This window comes from Verticillium dahliae, genomic scaffold, assembly GCF_000150675.1.
Source record: "Verticillium dahliae VdLs.17 supercont1.15 genomic scaffold, whole genome shotgun sequence".
Classification (NCBI taxonomy): domain Eukaryota; kingdom Fungi; phylum Ascomycota; class Sordariomycetes; order Glomerellales; family Plectosphaerellaceae; genus Verticillium; species Verticillium dahliae.
This window is the reverse complement of record NW_009276934.1, coordinates 596206-616226: the sequence shown is the minus strand read 5'-3', so window position 1 is coordinate 616226 and position 20021 is coordinate 596206. Positions and strand designations below refer to the sequence as shown.

General features: G+C 52.2%; 7 protein-coding genes across 7 annotated transcripts in view; 4 read left to right on the top strand and 3 right to left on the bottom strand.

Annotated features, from left to right (window-relative positions):
- Window positions 1-1068: 1068 nt before the first annotated feature.
- Window positions 1069-2273, top strand: VDAG_07079 (uncharacterized protein; the record flags this gene model as incomplete). The annotated part of the gene is made up of 3 exons (XM_009655984.1): window positions 1069-1799; window positions 1893-2045; window positions 2189-2273. The coding sequence occupies exons 1-3, from the start codon at window positions 1477-1479 to the stop codon at window positions 2271-2273; spliced, it is 561 nt and encodes a 186-aa protein (XP_009654279.1). The 5' UTR covers window positions 1069-1476.
- Window positions 2274-3847: 1574 nt separating this feature from the next.
- On the bottom strand, window positions 3848-4474 carry VDAG_07078 (uncharacterized protein; the record flags this gene model as incomplete). Its single annotated transcript, XM_009655983.1, has 1 exon — window positions 3848-4474. The coding sequence occupies one exon, from the start codon at window positions 4472-4474 to the stop codon at window positions 3848-3850; it is 627 nt and encodes a 208-aa protein (XP_009654278.1).
- A 1956-nt stretch (window positions 4475-6430) lies between these two features.
- VDAG_07077 (uncharacterized protein) lies at window positions 6431-8069 on the top strand (the record flags this gene model as incomplete). Its single annotated transcript, XM_009655982.1, has 3 exons — window positions 6431-6514; window positions 6612-6785; window positions 6858-8069. The coding sequence occupies 3 exons, from the start codon at window positions 6431-6433 to the stop codon at window positions 8067-8069; spliced, it is 1470 nt and encodes a 489-aa protein (XP_009654277.1).
- A 768-nt stretch (window positions 8070-8837) lies between these two features.
- On the bottom strand, window positions 8838-9822 carry VDAG_07076 (uncharacterized protein; the record flags this gene model as incomplete). Its single annotated transcript, XM_009655981.1, has 2 exons — window positions 8838-9745; window positions 9801-9822. 2 exons carry the CDS (start codon window positions 9820-9822, stop codon window positions 8838-8840), a joined length of 930 nt encoding a protein of 309 aa, XP_009654276.1.
- A 2335-nt stretch (window positions 9823-12157) lies between these two features.
- On the bottom strand, window positions 12158-13875 carry VDAG_07075 (7-dehydrocholesterol reductase; the record flags this gene model as incomplete). The annotated part of the gene is made up of 5 exons (XM_009655980.1): window positions 13289-13875; window positions 13118-13235; window positions 12874-13008; window positions 12486-12760; window positions 12158-12291 (listed from the first exon to the last, which is right to left on the bottom strand). Exons 1-5 carry the CDS (start codon window positions 13809-13811, stop codon window positions 12158-12160), a joined length of 1185 nt encoding a protein of 394 aa, XP_009654275.1. The 5' UTR covers window positions 13812-13875.
- A 2695-nt stretch (window positions 13876-16570) lies between these two features.
- Window positions 16571-17998, top strand: VDAG_07074 (uncharacterized protein; the record flags this gene model as incomplete). The annotated part of the gene is made up of 8 exons (XM_009655979.1): window positions 16571-16600; window positions 16660-16743; window positions 16806-16917; window positions 16972-17099; window positions 17169-17299; window positions 17350-17452; window positions 17507-17631; window positions 17689-17998. 8 exons carry the CDS (start codon window positions 16571-16573, stop codon window positions 17996-17998), a joined length of 1023 nt encoding a protein of 340 aa, XP_009654274.1.
- Window positions 17999-19230: 1232 nt separating this feature from the next.
- The window catches only part of VDAG_07073 (uncharacterized protein), a gene marked incomplete at both ends in the record, with an annotated part of 1538 nt that continues 747 nt past the window's right edge, over window positions 19231-20021 (top strand). Inside the window, 2 exons of the mRNA XM_009655978.1 lie at window positions 19231-19647; window positions 19706-19966. Coding sequence (XP_009654273.1) covers window positions 19231-19647; window positions 19706-19966 — 678 coding nt within the window. The remainder of the gene's footprint in view (window positions 19648-19705; window positions 19967-20021) is intronic.

Genomic DNA, 20021 nt, shown 5'->3' with positions numbered 1-20021 from the left:
ACCGGCATGGCAGCTCGGTGCAACTGTACATCTGAGTCAATATCCTCGACGGTCAGCATCCCCTTTCTGCCGGTGCCTAGAGCCGAAAGACGGATGTCATCTCCGGCTACCTTGTTCAACTGTCTCCTTCTCTTGCTGTTGCTCATCCACCCACCCACCACACCTGTTCTGACGCCACTCGCTCTCAACTTCTTCGCGACCCTTTCCTAACTTTACCTTGGCTCGGCGTGAAGCACAAACGTCTCGCTCCAGGGCGAAGCCACTTATACGCTCACTCCGGGGCCCGTCCCCTCCGTCCACAGAGCCCCTTGTCGTGTCATGTCATGCCATGCCATGCTATGCCATGCCATGCTATGCTTTGCTGTGGTGTCATGCCGTGCGGCGCTGTCTTACAGGCACCCTACCCTACCTTACCTCTCCCCTTACCTCACTTTTCCCAACGACGCACCTTGTTAGTATCAACCTTCCATCTTCACCCTTGCCGCTTTTCACAACGCCAGGCTAGCCCACTTTCACACTTTGCCTTCCTTTGCTTTAGACCGAGTCTTTTCTGACCCCTGCCCGTGTTCTGTGTATCTGTCTGCTCGGCCCCCCTCGTTTGTGTCTTTTGCAATGTGATGAACCGGTCCAGACAGATCTCTTGCCCCTCCTGGACCACACCTCCACGCCATCGTGGACCTCCTCGGCCAATGCCAACCATGATATTCGCCTCTCGGCATATGCAGAACCTCTGCTCGTGATATCCCGCGCAAAGGGGGAGAGAGAAGAGCCAGTCTCCCACCCGAGCCATCCAGTTCTGTCCCACCCCCTGCCCATGCTTTAGCCCGTCTCCGTTGCCCCTCCCCCCGTCGTCGTTGGCTGCCCCACCAGTCACCCCTCCATCACGATCCCTTCATGGTGTTTCTTCTGCACTTCCGTTTGGACCTCCACGCCCCCTCCAAGCATGTCGACTAACGAAGAGATACCACTTAGGGCAGGGATCCCGCATCCAACCCCTCTCTTGCCCACATACGTCGAAGGTCACTGGCATCTCCCGAAGCCAACCATCAATGGCGTTTCGCCCGTCACCGGCCTTCCCTCGCTCCCGTTGTCCGTTCGTTGGTACAAGCCATCACATCATGGCGGGCTCTATCGAGCGGGGTCAGTGTCGGGAGATGATGGGTAAAGTACTCAGACGAATCAAGCATGACGAGTTATCCTCAGGACTCGAAAGCATGGCCGAGGAAGGGGCCCCGAAAAACTATAAAAGGCGAGAACTTGAGGTGGTTTGAATGTTTTCTTTCTTCTTCCTTCCTTATCACCTTCTCAGGACATCCCACTGAAGCCATACTTGTCTCCCGAACACTGTCTTCTCAACTTCCAACATCATACTCAACTTCTCTCTCCACTACCTTGTTCACATCCTAGCACCCACCAGTCCAAGACCATACCTTCCCATACCCCCTGACCAAACACCCCCACAACCCACCACCCACCATGTCGACACACTACACCCACTCCTACTCCTACTCCATCCCCATGCCCATCTCCTCCAAGGGCCAGGACTACGACTACCACAATACCTACTCCGTCTCGCCCCCTGAAGTCGACGAGTCCGTCAGCTCTGGCACCGGTCACTCCTACAGCCAGCCCAGCGGCTACTCGGTCGCCAACTCGAGCTACGCCGGCAGCAACAGCGGCGACTTTGACACCGTCCACTCGGCCTCGGGCGTCGACTTTAATGAGTACATGCAGGATCGCTTCGCCCAGTCCTTCGACCCCATCCCGCTCGACCGCAACATTGCCATCCAGGCACAGACGTGAGTTTTCACCCCTCGTCTTCTCTCAAGACGTCCACACGGTGGAGCCAGAAGAAGTGTGTCAATGAAGGAATTAAATCTGACGCGAACCAGATCTGGGAAGCTCAATGCCAAGCACCGCGAGCTCCTCGACCTGCAGGCCAAGGCGCAGGCTCGCCTGGCAAAGACGCGCGAGCGCTTCAACGAGGGCTACCGCGACGCCCAAGACGTGCGCAACAACCTCGAGTGGACGCAGAAGAAAGTCTCGTACGTTGCCTGCCCCTTTTTCTCCAACGTCCGGGATCGATCGTTAGGAGAATTCAGATCGGCGTCAGATCTGGAGATCCGGCGATTGGCAGGATGAATTCTGATGAATCGAGCAATCCCGACTGACATTTGCAACTCTGCAGGTCTCTCAAGTCCAAGACCTCACGAAAGCACACCAAGGAGTACAGCAAGGCGCGCGCGAGGTATCCCTCGCCCGACGCTTTCTAGACTTCTCTGTTATGGCCCGAGCATTCACGGCGAGCGGGCAGGGATCCTGGGGTCGACTGATGTCGAACCCCACGGCAGAGCCGCATTCCCAGCAACTCGGATCACTGATTTTTCTAGCGTGTTATTCCTTCTTTCTACTACCCTTGTCGAATAGTACATGCCATTCGCGAAAGCGAGCGATCTGCGGCCCTTTTTGCAGGAACCTCGAGTGGGGACGCCACACTTGGTCACTGGTTTCTACGACTTATTTCGACACGCCGCGCTTGCGGCCATTTCTTTACAGCACGCCCCCCCTCACTCGGCTGGAGGAGGTGGGGGCGGGAGTTCATCGGTTCAAAAGCAAGCCAAGACAGTCACAGCAGTCGACGTTCCCAGCAGAGCGGGACGACGTTGACAGGAAAAGCGGGTTGGAGGGGTGTGTGGTGTGTGTGTATGTGTGCCTGTCGGTGCGGGTGTGCATGTGTGAGATGACGCGCAGCGGACCGCGTCCGCAACCTGCATAGCCGCCCGAACTCACGCTGCTTTTACGGCTCAACCCCTCCTTATTTCCCTCGCCAGCCCTGTTGGGGGGCGTGGCAGCGGCTAGCTGGGCCTCTGCCCACACACGCACACGAATTGGAGGGGAGAGATCCGGCGCTGCAGAGCCCCTGACTTGCGCAGGGGAGAGAAAAGGCGGCACGGAGTGGGGGGGTGGTATCGTAGAAGGGAGGGGGGTCATTATGTAGTGACCGGGCTGAAGGGGGGTGGTTGGGCGTGTGCATCTTCCGGGCGGGGGGGCTGGTTTTGATGTCGCGGAACGCGGGGTATGAGTTATGATTGGATGAAGATGATATTGACGGATGAGTCTGCTAAAAGGACGCCTCCCTCCATGTATGGTGGTGGGTCGGCGAGAGCTCACGAGTCCCCGAGCCTGGGATGACAGGACCAAACGGTAGAGTGACTAAATCGAGGGGAGAAGAGGCAGTGTTCCGATGCACGATACACCTCTGATGACTTGACTCCATTGGGCCGCCGGCAGGGTATGATAGTGCCCCTCCAGGACATAAGTGATGTCGAGAGAGTCGAGGCCTGCATGATGTGCCCGCGGACGGGGAACGGTAGCGGTCCCCTAACCGTCGCACGCGGGGTTCTCGTATCAACTGGACGGTAGGCTGGACTGGGGACGGCATGGGCGGTTCTCATCGTGTTTCCTCAGACGTATCAGTAATCAAATTCGGCGTTGTTTTCTGTTTCGGTTGAGGCAAGCCCCTTCCCTAGGCTGCTTGCTGTTGGCCGAGCTGTGACATGTTGTGTCTCCATCTGCGCTGTCCCGTGGTAACATCAGATCTCGTCTCGCAGATCGTGCCCCGGCGCAGCTGATACCGTTCCATGGTTTCCTTGGACGTCTGGAAGACGGTTGGGTGTCATGTGATGAGCTTGACGCTTGTCAAGTGGCTGGATATTGACAGCATGTCTGTGTCGATCACGTGATGTTGTGACATACGTGAAGAGTTTCTGCGTGCTCGGAGAAGACCTGTGGCACATCTGCTTTCCGCCGGCGCTGTTTTGTCCTCCCATAGATCGACGAAGGTGGCTCAGACTGTGGCGTTCTTGACACCTCTCGCGATCCACGTGCCCTTTGAGGCGAGCCCGGCCTTCTCCTCCAGGGCTTTCCATGGATTCTCGTTGGACCAGGCGTCGTAGTATCCATCCCACCATGGTTTTGCCGGTTCTCCCCGGTCTTCCTGTTGCCGATGCCCTCCCCGCCTGCCTTGTCCCCGCCCGCCTCGGCCGACCTGTAACCCATACGCCGGATTTGGTCGACTTGGCAACGTCGCGTGACCGCCGCCCTCCTGCGCCAGCATCTCCTCGATTTGCGCCTGCGCTCCCGCGAGGGCAGGTGCATCGCCCAGGTCCAGCGGCGCGCCTTCATCGTCATCTTGGTCCAGGTCAATCTCGTCTTCGTTCAGCCCGTCTTGTTGTCGCTCTGCGACGGCCGTGGCGTTCGCGCCGGTCGGAGCAGCAAAATCGGGAACGCCGACAACGGCATTGTCTGTTCGGGGGTTGTAGCGGCGGCGCTTGGAAGGATGACTGCCGTCGCCGCCGAAGGCAGCGAAGCCCATGGCTTGCATCATGAGGGCGTCTTCGGATTCTGGACTCGCAGGCTCGTCTGGTCGGAGAGGAGGCACGACATCGTCGTTCGAGGGTATCGCGGGGTCCATGGCGGCGGCTTTGGGTGTTCAGACCACTTGGAAAGCTGGCGTGTTGGTGACTTGGGTGGAGGAAGAAGTGGCGAAGCCCAAGGCGGCCAGGTGTGCTTTGGTCACTGCTTTGTAACCGGACTCGACTTTTGATGCTTTATCGTGCCGAGGTCCTCAATCAGCGTCGTTGCGATGCAGTGTTGCCGGGTTTGGCGAGCAGAACATTGTCGGAAAGCAATGGTCGTTTCGAGTGGGGAATCAGGAAGCTTGAGCTTGCCGGAGCTGCGACAGACGACGTCCTGAAGATCAGATCCGGCAGGTGGGGCACCAGGTGATACCTCAGTTCTTACATAGACTATTTAAATGCATGATAATCTACAACGATTTGCAGTGTCGCCACGATTGCAAGTGTGGCTGAGCTTCTTCGCTGTGATTGTTATGAATGCCAATACTTAGACTCTTCGATGCTGGGCTTCATGTTTAGAACCAAGCCCACTCATCCAGGAAGTCATGCCGAGAGAACGTTCATCCTGTTTTGAATCAATCACCCTAATAGGGCAAATGAGCTACAACCTATGCGGAGCGAAAGCCATGAGAGAATCAGGTAATCAAAGCAGAATGTCAACATCTGAATTCTGGCCCTCCGTAGCCTACATGTATACGTTTCTCGTAGCCCCTAGCCCCTGGCCGACCCCCGCATGGCGGCTCCGCGGGGTCGCCTGACAGTTACAGTCATCGAGCTACACTGAGCAGAACGGAACAGCTTCCATGGAAGCCTGTCACCGCCCAGTCAAAAGAATTCAAATTTGCAAAGAAAGGGCTCATTCTTGGGTCGGCTGCTTTGCGCAAGTGACAACATGCGTTGCTGGCTGACTTCCAAATGCCATCGATATGCTATCTTGACAATCAATGCTCAGCCACTCATCTTGAAACTCCATAATATCGAAGCGGTAGCCTTTCTATCCCACTGTCTGCACTATGACCAATGTTTAGAGATTGTTCAAGAAGCCTCACAACAATATAGAATGCTAACGGATTCCGTGAGTATCGTTATCTTACAACATGGTTTCCTTTATTCCCCATCAAAAAGATACAGAACGCTCAAAAAGTGTGCAAGATGAAAACGTATGTAGGATTAGCGGTGCTTTCGGGAAACCAGGGTGAGGCATGTCAGTTTCCTGGAAACAGCTCCATGGTTGCATCACACTAATAACTTAGGCCAGCCCAACCCGAAGAACCGTATCAATGACATATCAGCCTCACGTATCCCAACCACTCGAGAAAGACAAGGCACCTCCTGGTCGTCGAGACTGGCTGTTTGTGTCAGGGGCATGACCGAGCTTCCGCAATTGGGCAAATCGACTGAGCTGTGCGGGGACTGTTGACAAGGCCCTCCCCATCTAACGGGATCGGGGCACCATTGCCACCACTTACGAGTGCACTGCATGAGTTGGCAAGGTTGGGCACCTTGCTGTCGCAATCGCGTCGACTGCGATGGAGCAACAGCACGTGGGTACCGGTTGAATGGGCTCCGCCGAATAAACACCTGCAAAATAAGGTATTCTGCAGGGGTGTTGCCGGCGCTCGTAGCTTCGATTCCGGCATTGGCTAGATTGCACTGCCGCCTTGATGGCCGCATGTCTTGGACGGAACATCATATCTCGAATAGGAAACCCAATGGCGAGATAACAACGTCGGTCATCTTGGGTCATCTTAAGAGTCTTGGCTGTGCGCGGGGTAAGCAGTCTTGGCCCGTCACTACAGCGAATACGGAAGGTGGCATTCTTAATTTCGATCTCAAGTTCTGGAAGTCCCTTGCTGATCACCTACTGAATCCGGCAGTCGAGTTTTTGCTTGGCGACAAGGGCGCCGCAGTGCAACATGATATAAAACCACCCAGCAACAGCGTGCAATTCTGCGCACTTACGCTCTGCACCACCGCTTTATCCTCCATTCTTCTCAATTGAGCTGCCCAAGATGAAGGTCACGTCTGCTTTGATGCTGCTGCCCGCGGTGGCGAGCGCCGCCCATTTCCGCAAGGATCAGTATGATTCCGGCGAGGTTCACCAGAGGATCATGGATCTCAAGAACGCAAGTCATGCCTTTGAGCTACCTTACTCCGAACTGTCTTGAGACACAACGACTAATGTCCTTCCAGTCTCAATGGGACGCTCTAGAAGCTGCTGGCGCTCTCAACTCCAGCCAGTGGCCTTCATGGGCAACCTGGGACAAGCTCGACCCCAAGATCAAGGAGGACAAGCTTGCGTGCGGCAAGTGTGGCACCGCTGTCGCTGAGAAGGGCAACCCTATGCAGACGTTCCGCTGCAAGAACGTGAGTTGCCTTATTTTGCCTTACTTAAGGATTACACTGCCTCTGTCGATGGCTTGGGCTAATACACAGTAGATGGACCTCTACGACTTCCTCAACCACAACGATATGGGCGGTGGCGAGGCCGACCCGAGGTTCCCCAACCGACGTGGCTCCTCCATTTGGGGTTGGGTTGCCCCCGATGGCCGCCAGATTGCCCTCATCGGCCAACACACTGGCACTGCCTTTGTCGAGGTCTCCGACAAGGGAAAGCTGACCTACCTCGGCCGTCTGCCCTCGCAAGACCCTATCGGCTCCTCATGGCGCGAGATCCGTGTGCTGAAGGACTTCGCCATCATTGGCTCTGAGGCTGTTGGCCACAACATCCAGATCTTCGACCTCAAGAAGGTCGCTGCCATCGACCCGGCCAAGCCCATCAAGTTTGACCCTAAGACCGACCTCGTCGGCCTGTTCGATGACCTCCCCATCGGTCGTGCTCACAACGTTGTCATCGACTGGGACAACGAGTACGCCATCGCCGTCGGTGCCCAGCCCCGTAACCAGACCTGCGCGGCTGGTCTGGAGTACATCGATCTTTCCGACCCCGCCAACCCGACCAAGCCCGGCTGCGCCAGCTCCGACGGCTACACCCACGACGCTCAGTGCGTGACCTACAACGGCCCCGACACTCGCTTCAAGGGCCGCAACATCTGCGTCGCCTACAACGAGGACAGCGTCACCATCTGGGACTCGACCGACAAGGCCAACTCTGAGATGCTTGGCCGCCTGGCGTACCCTGGCGCCACCTACACCCACCAGGGTTGGTGGACGGAGCGCAACTGGCACCAGTTTGTGCTCTTCAACGATGAGCTCGATGAGTTTGAGGGTGTCGGCGAGGCTGCCGACGGCATCCCCATCACCCACATTGCCGACCTGAGCGACCTCCGCAACCCCAAGTACACCGGCTTCTTCAAGAACACCGATCACGTCGGTATTGACCACAACCTCTACATCGAGGACGGCATCATGTTCCAGTCAAACTACGGCGCCGGTGTCCGGGTCACCGATGTCAGCTCCATCTCCACCCACCCCGACGGCAGCAAGGTCGAGAAGCTCGCCTTCTTCGACATGCACCCCGAGGACGACGCCGCTGGTGGTTCGCTCGAGTTTGTCGGCACCTGGGGCAACTTCCAGTTCCCTTCTGGCTACATCGTCGTCAACACGTTTGAGCGCGGTGCCTACGTCCTGCGCGTGGCCAGCGGTCCTGGTCGCGACGGCGGCAAGGGTTTCGGTGGCAAGTCGGAGTAGAGTCGTAACGACAGGACATGATCTACGAATAATGGCGTCTAATATCAGGGCAAATGTAAATAAGTCACCAGGGTACATGCATCCATGAACAAAAAGCAACAGCAATACTATATGCTGCACTTTGCAGTCCACCACATGAGAATGCTCCGCCGTAACCCTACAAATATAATTTACTCATGTCCTCCGGTAACTTGATGCATCGCTACAAAGCGCCACGCAAACTTGACCAAGGACAATAGACGTCTAGTGTTTGTATCGAGCAAGGCACTCTTAAGGGATGCCTTCCTGGAGATTGAGTATAGGCAGCGGATGAACAAAGGACTCGACAGCTTCCATTCGTTTCCACGAATTTTCACTTTACCTGTCTCCATCTGCAAAGCTGCTGTAGTTGACATGGTACGGTATTACTGCACTATGATCCTCAACCAGTCATCCTACACCTCATTTGTTACCTGGTCGGTCCAACCCTCCGCAGTCTCGTTCCTCCTCTGTAAAATCGGAGCAATGCTTTGAATAGACTTCAACGAGATTGGTGAAATGGCGAAGGCATCCCCAGGTTTTGTACTCTATCCATGGCAGCAAGAAAGATGTCAGGGACAGGGTTTTATTTGAGACATTAGATTGCAATGGATTGATAATGCTAGTATCGGTCTGTGCAAGGTTCCGTACATCTATCTTACAAGACTTTGAAGGCTTTATGCCTGTTTCCGACTCTTTCTTGTCTTTGGGCCTCGAAATATACAAGTGAAGTACTCGATCCCCCAAGAATTATACCACAGCCTTGAGACGCCAGCCACCCGTGACGCCCCTCGCGCCGACAAATGCTATCGAGGTGGCCACGTAGAAACCACCGGTGAGCAATATCAAGCCTCTGTAGGATCCACCATTCGCCTCCAGAATGGCGCCTGCAATGGGAATACCGGCCCAGCCGGCAAAGCTCGATACACAGAAAGCTGTGCCGCTACGCTTACCCAGATCCTTCGTCTCGGAAACCCGACCAATGCAGACTGGAGTCAGACTGATGGCGGCGCCGGACCAGAACCCGAAAAGGACAGTGAAAGCCTGAATCATAGCCTCGTTACCTCCTGATGTTAACCATAAACCGTAAATGATGACCGTGCATACGATCACTGTGATGGACATGATGTTGAATACGCCGTATTTGTCGGCAACGTATCCAGGGAGCGCTCGGCCGAGGACGGCGCCTGCGTTGAGTAGGGTGTTGAGGAGATAGGCGGACTCGGCCCCCATGCCCTCATGGATTGCGTAGGATGAGATGTAGGTGTAGGGAATAAAGCAGGCAAACTCAACACAGAAGACGGCCAATGTCGTCACGCCGAATTTCGGATCCCGTAGCGCCTTGAGATCGATCCACGAACCCCCCGACCGGTTTGGCGGCAATCTTTTCTCGATGAGAAAGCATGCGGCGAGACACGAAGCTGTACAGATGAAGCCAATGATGCGCATAGACCATCCAAATCCAATATGGGGCGCAGAGTAGAGAATGATCAAGGGGAAGGCAATGCCTCCAAGTCCCCCTGCTGTGCAGGTAATACCTGTGGCGAGGGCTCGCCGCTCATTGAACCAGTGCCCTATAGCTGCGATACTGGGATGGAAGAGAAGGGATGCTGAGATTCCGCCGAGCACACCGAACGATAGGATAAACTGGTAGTATTCTACGCCGGTCAACATGTGCAAGGATGAGTCGAACTTGAAAGGAGGCGCGCTTACCCATCGACAAACTTAGGGCCATGACTGAGGCTACGATGCCGATGCTTGGGGAATGAGCAACATGTCAACATTGTGTGCGTCGAAGATTGGGCCTGCATGGAGGGAGTTTGCAGATCACTCATTGTTTTCATCCTGCTTTTTTTCTCCTTCTGGGGTGACTTGCCAACCGAGCCCCACAGAAGTATAGCAGAAATGCGTAGATGCTGAATATCCAGCCACTCGCTGATTGTGATATGTGTGACAGCTGATTCTTGGACACGTAGGCGTGAAGCATAGCCATGGTGTTGAGCAGCCCCATGGAGGGATCATGGCGCACCAGGCGCCAAGCACAACTAGCCATGCGTCCAGGCCACGCTCTGGATACGTCAATTCCTCGCCTGTCGATTCTTGAAAATGGCCTGTGATGTCTATGAGCTAGCGCTCTGGAGGTATTTATGGAGTGAGGTCCAGCCACGGAGTTGAGGCAGATGTACCTGCTGAGCTTGAGCCTGCATCTGGCGTCATTGCTCTTGATAGCTGATCCTGAACCGTCATTTTATTCTAAGTATTTAAAATAGATTTCTCTCTACTCTCGAAGGCTGCTCAAAGACGCAGGGCACTGATCATTTTTTATACGTTCCAAATACTAAGATGATCGATTGAGTTCTCCGCGCCGTTTCCTTCTGGTCTGCATTTCATAGACCGCCACTCGTACATGACAAATCTCGGCAGAGAGCTACGTGCATGCACGTCATATTGGTCGAATGAATCCAGTCAAAGTCCTGAAAGCCCAGACGAGCATGTTATACAGAGAACCGGACCCGGCTTGAGGAGCGCCGAATGAATCGGGTTCGCAGGTGAACCTGAAAATGGCATATCCTGTACGAGTACGGGCACAAAGCGCGTCAAGGTTGTAAACGGGTATTCCATAGTATAGCATTCGATGGCATACCCGGTTTATTCCTCTTTGGGGTTTCTTCCAGACCCAAAGTCGCGTTGAGTAACGACATGTGCGAAGTAGTGCGGAAATTCCCGAAACGGCAATCCGACATGCATCGTTGAGACAGCACCTCATTGATTCGAGATGCTCCCAAAAAGGAACAAATGCACCAGTCGACAGCACCTTGATGTTCGAAGGCTACTCGCTGAATCGAACCACTTTTGCTCAGCAGGCTACATTGCATTGCACATTCTGCAATGCACAGCAGCTGGGGCCTGGTGCTGTGAAGTCGTTTTAAACTTTTTGAGTTTGGCCTTTGTTGCGCGGAATGTGACGTAAAGAATCCCTGTGCACGAGGTAGTGTCCGACCTTCGTTAGAAAGATATCGAACTACGGCTCCGTAAGAAGCAATTCTCCAATAGTTTTACGTCGAACGTTTGATGCACTAATTTGCAGTCAATTTTAATGGCTCGGTACGTACGTACATTGGGACCCAATACTCCGGGTCAAACCCTCTGTCATGCAACTCGAATGTGTTGTGTTTTCATTACTCCGAGCTAAATATTCCCAATGGTGTCCAGTTCTGCAAGACTTCCCGCAAGCTGTAAAATAGAAGCTGTTCTGACTTCTTATGGAGATGTCTAGCACTAATACAATCAACTCAAGACTACGTACTCGAGAGAAAGAGGCAGAAGGGGAACATTGACATTGCAATGCGGTCATGGCGACACACAGGTTGCCATTGACGTAACAGTGCTGGGTCCCTGTGACACCGTGCTAATAATAAGCGTAGACCAGAGATACGGATATACTATACAACATTCTCTCAGTTGTCGAAATATATACAAATCATATCCATGGATAGAGATAGCAGAAGATACGAGGGACGAGTAAATGAAGTCATGGCTGAATCGACGCTTGGGGTGAAATCTGTTGGTAGCCGAGGTCAGAGCAACTAAAAGTATGCCCAAAGCCATGAATGTTTGATGAGAAACAAAAGACTTTGATTAAGCTTTTCATTGCACCTTAGGAGCGTTTTGAGTCGTAGTTTGGCTAGGTTTCATGAATGAGGCATCGAAGTAAGCGATTCTTTGCTCCAAGGTTTGAATAAGACTCTGGCTGCTGAGTACATTGACGATGTTCTGAAATTACTAAAGACGTTTGTAGTGATCTCTACAGTTGTGCTACGAATACTGTTTGCGAAATTCTATACTATTTGCGAAATTCTATGCACAAGCAACCGGAGCAAGCTGAGACGGCACTTGACCAAGGCCGTGTAAGTGCTGAAACTCATAACACAAAAACACAAATGAATCTTGTCTTGCGTCTGTGACGAACTGTTCTTATGCATGCTCTACAACACCTTTAGGCCGCTTGCGACCAAAATTCAAGTAGGAATAATGTCGCGGCTCGCATTAGGTGCAGCCTGCAAAATTGCCTAGAATATTCCTGGAATCATTCTCCACTTCACAATCTTACAGTATTCATCCCACGTGTCCCCGTACTTCTCTTTACACCTCGCTTCGTCACGAAAACAACGATGTACAACCGTAGCCGTAACAAGAAGTGCTTCTGTGTATGGGAAGAAGTGTCCAGCTCCACAAGCCGCGCAAGACGCCCAAGTATATAGGAGGCTTCCGACGTAGTTGGCGTGACGTACTACTCCCCACCATCCTGATCAACCATGTTAGACATAACGCCAAGATGGATGAGCTGGAGGATGGACCGGGTTTTGTGGATTAATGAGGGCAATCCTGGGTTCATACCTGAGTATAATAAGACGGTGCGATGTTTCTTCCCGTCCACCGTCTGATACGTTGCTTCAAGGAACTGGGCTTCCCTCCCCCAGATGAGGCAATTACCAGCCATTTCTCGACAGTTGCTTTTCTGACGGTTCGCATCGTGATTCAGGACCCACCCCGCAGCGAAGGCAGTGGTCACGGCTATGGTCATCGCGTTGGACAGGTCTACCGGGTAGCGGGCAAGATACTGAGTTTGGAGTGTCCAAATCTGTGGCATAATGGCAGCAAAGCCATAAATGCTGTAAAAAGAGAAACGCTCATGAGCCCCATCCAGTGTTTCAAAGAACCTAACAGATTGAAAATAGGTTTGACTTAGTGCCTTGATGTCACCAGTTCAACTAGGAGTGCTTACCAGTTTTCGAAATAAAAATACTCTCCTACAATGATCCCCCGGAAAATTGTTGCCATGATCATTGCGTTGGTAACGACGCCGTGCAACTGATATTGAAACGCAACGAAGGAGAGGTCGCTAGCACCGAGGTCAGCACTCATCTCTGGCTCCCCCTGGATTTTACTGCTTGAGGCCGTTTAAAAATGATAGGAGTTGTTTACATCAATGTGGATCACGGATATGTCAGAGGGGATGAGGGACAAACATTAAGGTCCAGAGCAAAAGTCCTCCCGTTCGACTGGCATTGAAGTGCTTCCAATCAAACAAGACCCCCGTTCGGGGATGGAGCTCCCCTCCATTGAACAAGTCATACCAGAAATGACCTAAGGGATGAAAATTAGCGCCAAACATGGGTATGCGAGAGGCCATTGCCGACCTGTGAGTAATGTCTCGCCGGCGTTATCTGGCTTAAGACGAGCCTTGACGTAAAAAATAACAATGAGTGCAGCACAGTACACATTTGCGGTTGCAAGCAGATCACCCCAGTGTCTGGCGATATACGTTGGGTCGATCAACCTGCCAAAGGTCGCCACTGCAGCGAAGCCAATGGTAAGCATCCAGGCATAAAATCCATTTAACCTGTACAACAGTTGTCTTCCCCCAGGAGTTCGTGGTCCCCGATGAAGCGGACCGGGTAGGGCGTGATACAGAGCTGCTTGCGAAAGAACCCAGGCCGCATACGCCGTGGTAGAGGCTACTGTTGGGCGTGGGCAGCGCGCTAGAAAGTTGAGTATTCCGTCAGAGATCAAAGCTTCTGCGCTTGATGAAATCGATACGCCGAAATCTTGGTACGTAATCCAGTAAAAGAGGAGAAACAGGGGGCACGTGGTGATAAGTAGAAGACTAATTGCTTCATTCAGATAGACATCAGTCCACTTTGTTGATGTTGGTTCGTACATTGCGTGGTCGTTTTCTTAACTAGGTACCTAAGTAGGTAGACAGACAATCACCTTCATGGCGTGCGCGGGGGTGGTAGAGCACCTTGTGTCCGCATATATACCTGCCTCTGAATTTATCACGCTCCTTGATTGCAGTTAAGCCATTGGCCTATGATGTCAATCCAAGCATCACGGCGTGGCCTAGACATGGAGAAACTGTCTCGGAGCACCATCGGCTGGCTATTGGAGATGTTTTATATCTTACACCGACATCTCAAGCACCACCTCCCCAGCATTGGGGATACTCAGACAGGCTGTGAGACAGATTATCTCGGAACGCCACCGGCTGACTCTTGACAATGTTTTATATTCTACACCGACATCTCAAGTGCACCTTCTCAGTATTGCGGCTACGTAGATCGGCTATGGCAACTTTTAGAAGAGCGGGGTGCGATTCAGGTTCTTAGCCCAACTTACCAGCTCAAATGTGTACCCGCCAAGCGTAATTATTCTTCGGGAATAGGCAGTCATGATTATATGTTCCTGGTCTAGGTGACGGTCCGGTGCTACCTCTTTAATACTAATCTCCTCCCCGGCTGCCTTCAGACTTTCACTCTCCCCCTAGAGATCAGCATCATGGAGGCTCTAGTTGAGTATTTGGACGTTATTGTCCTCGATGCGATTTATGAGTTGGTACATCAAGCAACGGAAATCTACGCCTGTCCTGTGTTTTCGAATCAACGAAGACTGCCCATGGGCCAAAACATCTGCGAGTTTGCAATGAACCCGCATCTCTGGGGCCGACATAGTTTACCTCGCCAACTCATCACCACTTTTCTTTTGACCTGGCATGTATTTTTTTCTGCGAGAAATATTTACTTTAATCTGACGTTGATTGTTTAGGACCTTGACCACGTCGTTCTATCTTTGCTTCGGCGTGTTTTGTTACTACCGGCACTTTGATCGGGCATCCAAAGACCAAACAAGATTTCGTAGCAGCCAGATTCGAGATGAAATCGCGGACTCGCTATGCACTCTGTTTTGGGGAAGCATGTTAACGGCTCCAGTTTTCACGGCTCAGATCCGAGGCTACTCAAAGATATATCCGCTCGGTTCCGCGAGTTGGTGGTATGAGATGGCTCAGTATCCCCTCTTCTTACTCTTCAGTGATACTTGGATGTACTGGATGCATCGTATATTTCATACCCCTCTGCTGTTTAGGGCACTACACAGCAAGCATCATCGGTGAGGACTTTTTGCCCCCTCAACTGGCGAACTGGCTGACATGAGTGCCATACAGTTATGTGATACCCACGCCGTTCTCAGCATATGCGTTTCATCCTCTGGAAGCGTGGCTCATGAGTTTGGCCACCTATGCCTACAGCTTTATTTGGCCAATGTCGGATGTTGCTCAGGTGATTGTCTTTTGCACAGCCAATGTATGGACGTTCTTACTGCGTATGTTGCTAAATTTCCCTCTACGGCAGTATGTGATCGACAGAGCAGCCATAACCGATGCTAACGTCTCAATATATAGACGATGACCGAGATCATTTCCATACGGTGCATCACAAAAATATCAAGCTGAATTTTGGACAGTACATGTCATTATGGGACAAGGTTGGAGGAACCTATGTGAACCCTAAGACGTTCTTTCAACACAAACCTGGAGCGGACAGGAAATAACGAACTTTCTCAAAATGTCTTTACAGAACTGGATGAGAACAGGCTAAAAGCGGTAAAATGTCATTAATTATGGAGCCTAGATCCTTGAGTGGGTCGTGGTGAGGGCAGAATTCTCAAGTCTGTCGCACACCTTGGATACCTTGTGTCAATTTATTTGTATTTATATTCCATTCGGATTCATCAGATCATGCGAACTTGGCTATCCAGTAGAAATGTGCGTAGTCCTCAGTCTATTGTCGTTGAACAAGTTGGATCCGTGTATGATCCAGAGAAGTCTAGGCAGGAATGCTGTGGCGATGCTGACATGCCTGGTGTTTGCTGTATCGAATTCGAGATTGTATGGATCTAATATTAGTCTTGAAGTTCATGTTAGCATATAAAAGACCGGATATCTCTTAAGGGAACACGAAGGATCTAAAAGTGGATGGACAAGACACAGTATGTGGCTCCTTAGGAACCCACCTCGATATCCACAAGTTCATACACCCAATTTGTTGTGGTATGTGCGGCTCATAATCTTGGAGTTTCTTTTAGTCAATAAGACCACGATCATCTCTCGGTGAAACATACAGAATCAAACTCAGTTGGGCAAGACATAATGTATGACTGTCCTAGAACTACCCTCCTCCACTCGGATGAGAATCATGTATTTGAGTTCATGCGTCCCGTGGGTAGCGGTGAGCATCACTTGATCCCATTCATCGCAAGGCTATCTAGGTTCTTTTCTCCCCTCAGTGTTTTGTGGCTCAAATTGTTCTTATGCGTTGGGCTTTTCAGGTTCCCATGATCATGTCCCCATCTGACATGAAAAATGTCATAGTGGCATGCACATGCCTGGCGGTCGGCTGGATAATACATCGAAGAACTTACAACTCTAAGGTTTGGCTGTTCTTCCACAGGGAGCTGCCTCCGTCGCAAGCACCTTTTTACTAAGGCTTAATCAGGTGTCCAAGCTTCCGCTACCTCCTTTTATTCCGCTGACGGTGGGTCAACCCAGATACAAAGATATTGCACGGATAATTTGCTTACTCTCTGGCAGGATCATGACATCTATCACGCGACCGCAGAGTCGATGACCAGGGCGCTACGAGAACATGGCCCAATCGTTTCCTTCAGGCGGGATGGTAAGGTTGTGGCGGCTGTTCATGAAACAGTCTTTCTCAAAAACTGACTACTCCCGCAGATAGAGTATATCGTTTCTCAAGAGTATGCGCGGAAGGTTCTTACAGAAGAATCGTCGTTTAGTTTTGAGCGTGGGATGGAAGAAGTAAGATGCCCTCATTTTTTTATTTTATTTTTACAAAACGGCGGTTGCTAACGCTTGTAAAGATTCTCGGCATTCATTGGATGCGCTACATCCATGGAGGTACCTTTTTCCGCGACGTTGACAGTGTCGTGAGAGAGCTTTCAACGAAGAAATTGCGTTCAATCGCAAAAGAAAGTATGTTAATCAGGCGGAGCTGAATGGAACGAATCAAACTCATTACAAAACTAGCATGGCCTGTTTTCGAGCTTGGCGTCTCGGAGCTTCTCAATACGGTACAAGATGAAAAGCCCGTTGATATATTGCCGCATGTGAAGAGGATCATGGCGCAAGCGACAATCCGCATCCTTCTCGGACCCGTAAGTCTATACTTTGACAAGCTCAAACCTGGACATCATTAGCAAGCGTTCTCTAAACAAGCCGATCAGACATACCAGAATGAAGAAGACGTGAACCGGATCCTCGATATCAGCGCCGATGTTGCGGAACTTATGGGACTCCGTCGTCATGAGTCACGTATGGCGCACAAATATCCTCGACTATGGCGCACTTTGACTTTGTAGGTACCATAGTAGCCTTGATATTTGGCCATGGTTAACTTTCAAGCAGGACTAAGATTGTACTTATCCTCCTTCCGCTGGATATTGGCCTAGTGTTTGCAAGGAGGCTGTGGGCAGACATTTCGTCGAGAGAAAAGCATCGCGACCCTGAGGTTTGTCACTGATTTCCATTATTTCATGGTTCCCGGATTAACTATTTAAATTAGGACGAAACTATCTTCTCCCATCTTGTTGACCGATATGCGTCTACCAGTGGGAGTGTGTCATTTCTCTCAAAACTATGGATAATGATTTTGATTTTGACCGTTATATTCGGTAGCGTCCATCAGACGTAAGATTCTGCGACGTGTTGAGTTGTTCTTTTCGGCTAACATCTACATGCTTGAAGCGCCGTGATTATCGTCTGGGTCACGTACTTCTTAGCAATACACCCTGACTGTCAGAAGTCGATCCGCGACGAGGCTGAGTCTCTCGTCAGGGGCGAAATGTCCGGCTCCGGGTCCGAATATAAGGCTCTTCAAGATGCAACTCTGGCAGATTCTTTCGTCAGGGAGGTCCTACGAATGAAGGGGGATACTGTCAATGCAGTACGGGTGGCCGTTCGAGATGTCGAACTGGCCGGCCATAGGATCCCGAAAGGTTCCTGTCTATCCTGGCATCCGTGGCCGCAAGTTCCAAGGCAGACTAACGTGAGATAGGTACCCCCGTATTCCCAGTGACATACCTATCCAACCGATCCCCAGCCCTGATAGCGGATCCGGATAAGTTCGACGCAAAACGCTGGATCGGAACTGGAAAGTCAGCCACCACGGCGGGGCAAGATTACTTGGCGTTCGGTCTCGGCCGATGGTCATGTCCTGGACGGTTTTTAGCTGTTATGGGTGAGAAGTTCTATACCGATGCTCCGTCTTGGTCTTGGTTTGACGCCATCCAATGACTCTGAAATTTACTGACTTAATGGTGCGGAAACTTGTGCAGAGATCAAGGCCTGGATTCTTGCCTTGGTGAGACAGGCAGATTTTGAACTACAGGGTGGGCACTACAAGGTGGTGGATGCATATAACATTACCGCCGTTCCACCCCAAGCGTATCTGCTGATGAAAAGGCGTGCTGGATACTGAAGTATAGCAGATCCAACTAGCTTGGACAAAAATCAACGAAGTAGCTCCTAAGCAATCGGGTTCCCTTTTAGGTGGCATGGGAGCTGAGGTTCTACCAGGGTGAAAGATTGACATTCGTATTCTGAGAAAATGATCTGAGAAAATGGCGGTGCTGTGGTCTTCCAAGACGAGACAATTGTGATTGAAGATTGGTGAGAAAGACGACCTGTGCAGGATCTCCGTCTTGATCAAGCCGAGGCTGCTCCGTGCTCCTGTGACTTGAACATGTTCGACCCAGACCACGACCAAGGGTCCGGGTGACCGTCCCTGTTGGGAGATGGCCACTAGTGTACTTCGACAGCTCCAATCCACCGCTCAAAGAGGTGGTGCGTCAAGGATGTGGCCATGAGTGGATGGGTGGGCAGGCATGTTGGAGCATGTGGCCAACCTCCGCTCTCTACATGCAGCATGCACCACCAGCTGCCGACCGCGGGTTGCGACTCTTAAAGCCGCGACTACAAGGACCTGATCGTGGCGAGGAGTCTAGTCCCTTCTTCTTCGTTGTTCTTTGGCGTCATTCCATGTACCTAGCACTCAAGGTATTGCATCGCCATCATCGTCAAAATCGATGAAGTCACCAAGTCGGCCCCACTAGCATTTGGAATACCGCAGGCAGGTTCGGCCCACCCGTGATCCTACCATCCTGGCAACGAGAAGCACCAAATCAAGCCCATAGATGCCAGTCTTCGTGATTGAAGCTTTGCACCCTCCAACACATCTGCCATCACGGAAAACTCTTCCGTGCATAAGGGACACCCCTCTCGAAAGCCATGCCTGACTATGTGCAGGCCGTGCCAAACTGCCTGGCATGGCTCTTCCGCGAGTCCGGCCCCGAGTGGCGAGAGATCTGGGACTATCAGTTCAAGTGGACTGCCGACCACCGCACCGCCGAAGAGATGCGGCCCATGATCTATACCTACGACAAGTTGGGCGAGGCAGCCCTGAACCGGCTCGACGAGATCTCACCGCCCGAGAGGACAGGCGAAAAGGGCGATACGCCACCTCCCGATGCCGAGAAGAAGGCGCCACGCGACCTCTATGCTCTCGTCCGCGACAATGCCGACACAGATGAGGTCCTCGGCCAGCTCTGGAAAGAAGTAACGACAGTTCCCGAATGGGTCGACTGGGCCCAGATTGAACGCGGGCAGCACGTCTTTCTCCGCTACGCCGGGCCCGCCATATTCGCCGTATGCCTCACCCTGAGTGTTAGCCTGCCATCAAAAGCCTCCGCTAATCATCTAGCAGCTCGCCTTTCAATCCCTCGTTGGCGGTATGGGTTCCCGCCGCGTCGTCGAGACACTCGCACGCACAGGCGGCTTCGGCGTCAACGTCACCCGGCGTCGTCTCCTCGAGACATTCCAGCACGTCCTGCAGGTGACTTCCTCGCTGCCAGCCATACAGCCGCACGGCGACGGCTTCGCCTCGACAATCCGCGTACGGCTCCTGCATGCCGCCGTGCGCCGGCGCATCCTGGCGCTCGCGGCTCAGAAGCCCGAGTACTACTCCGTCGAGGCCAACGGGATCCCGATCAACGACCTCGACTCGGCGGCACCATCGCCAC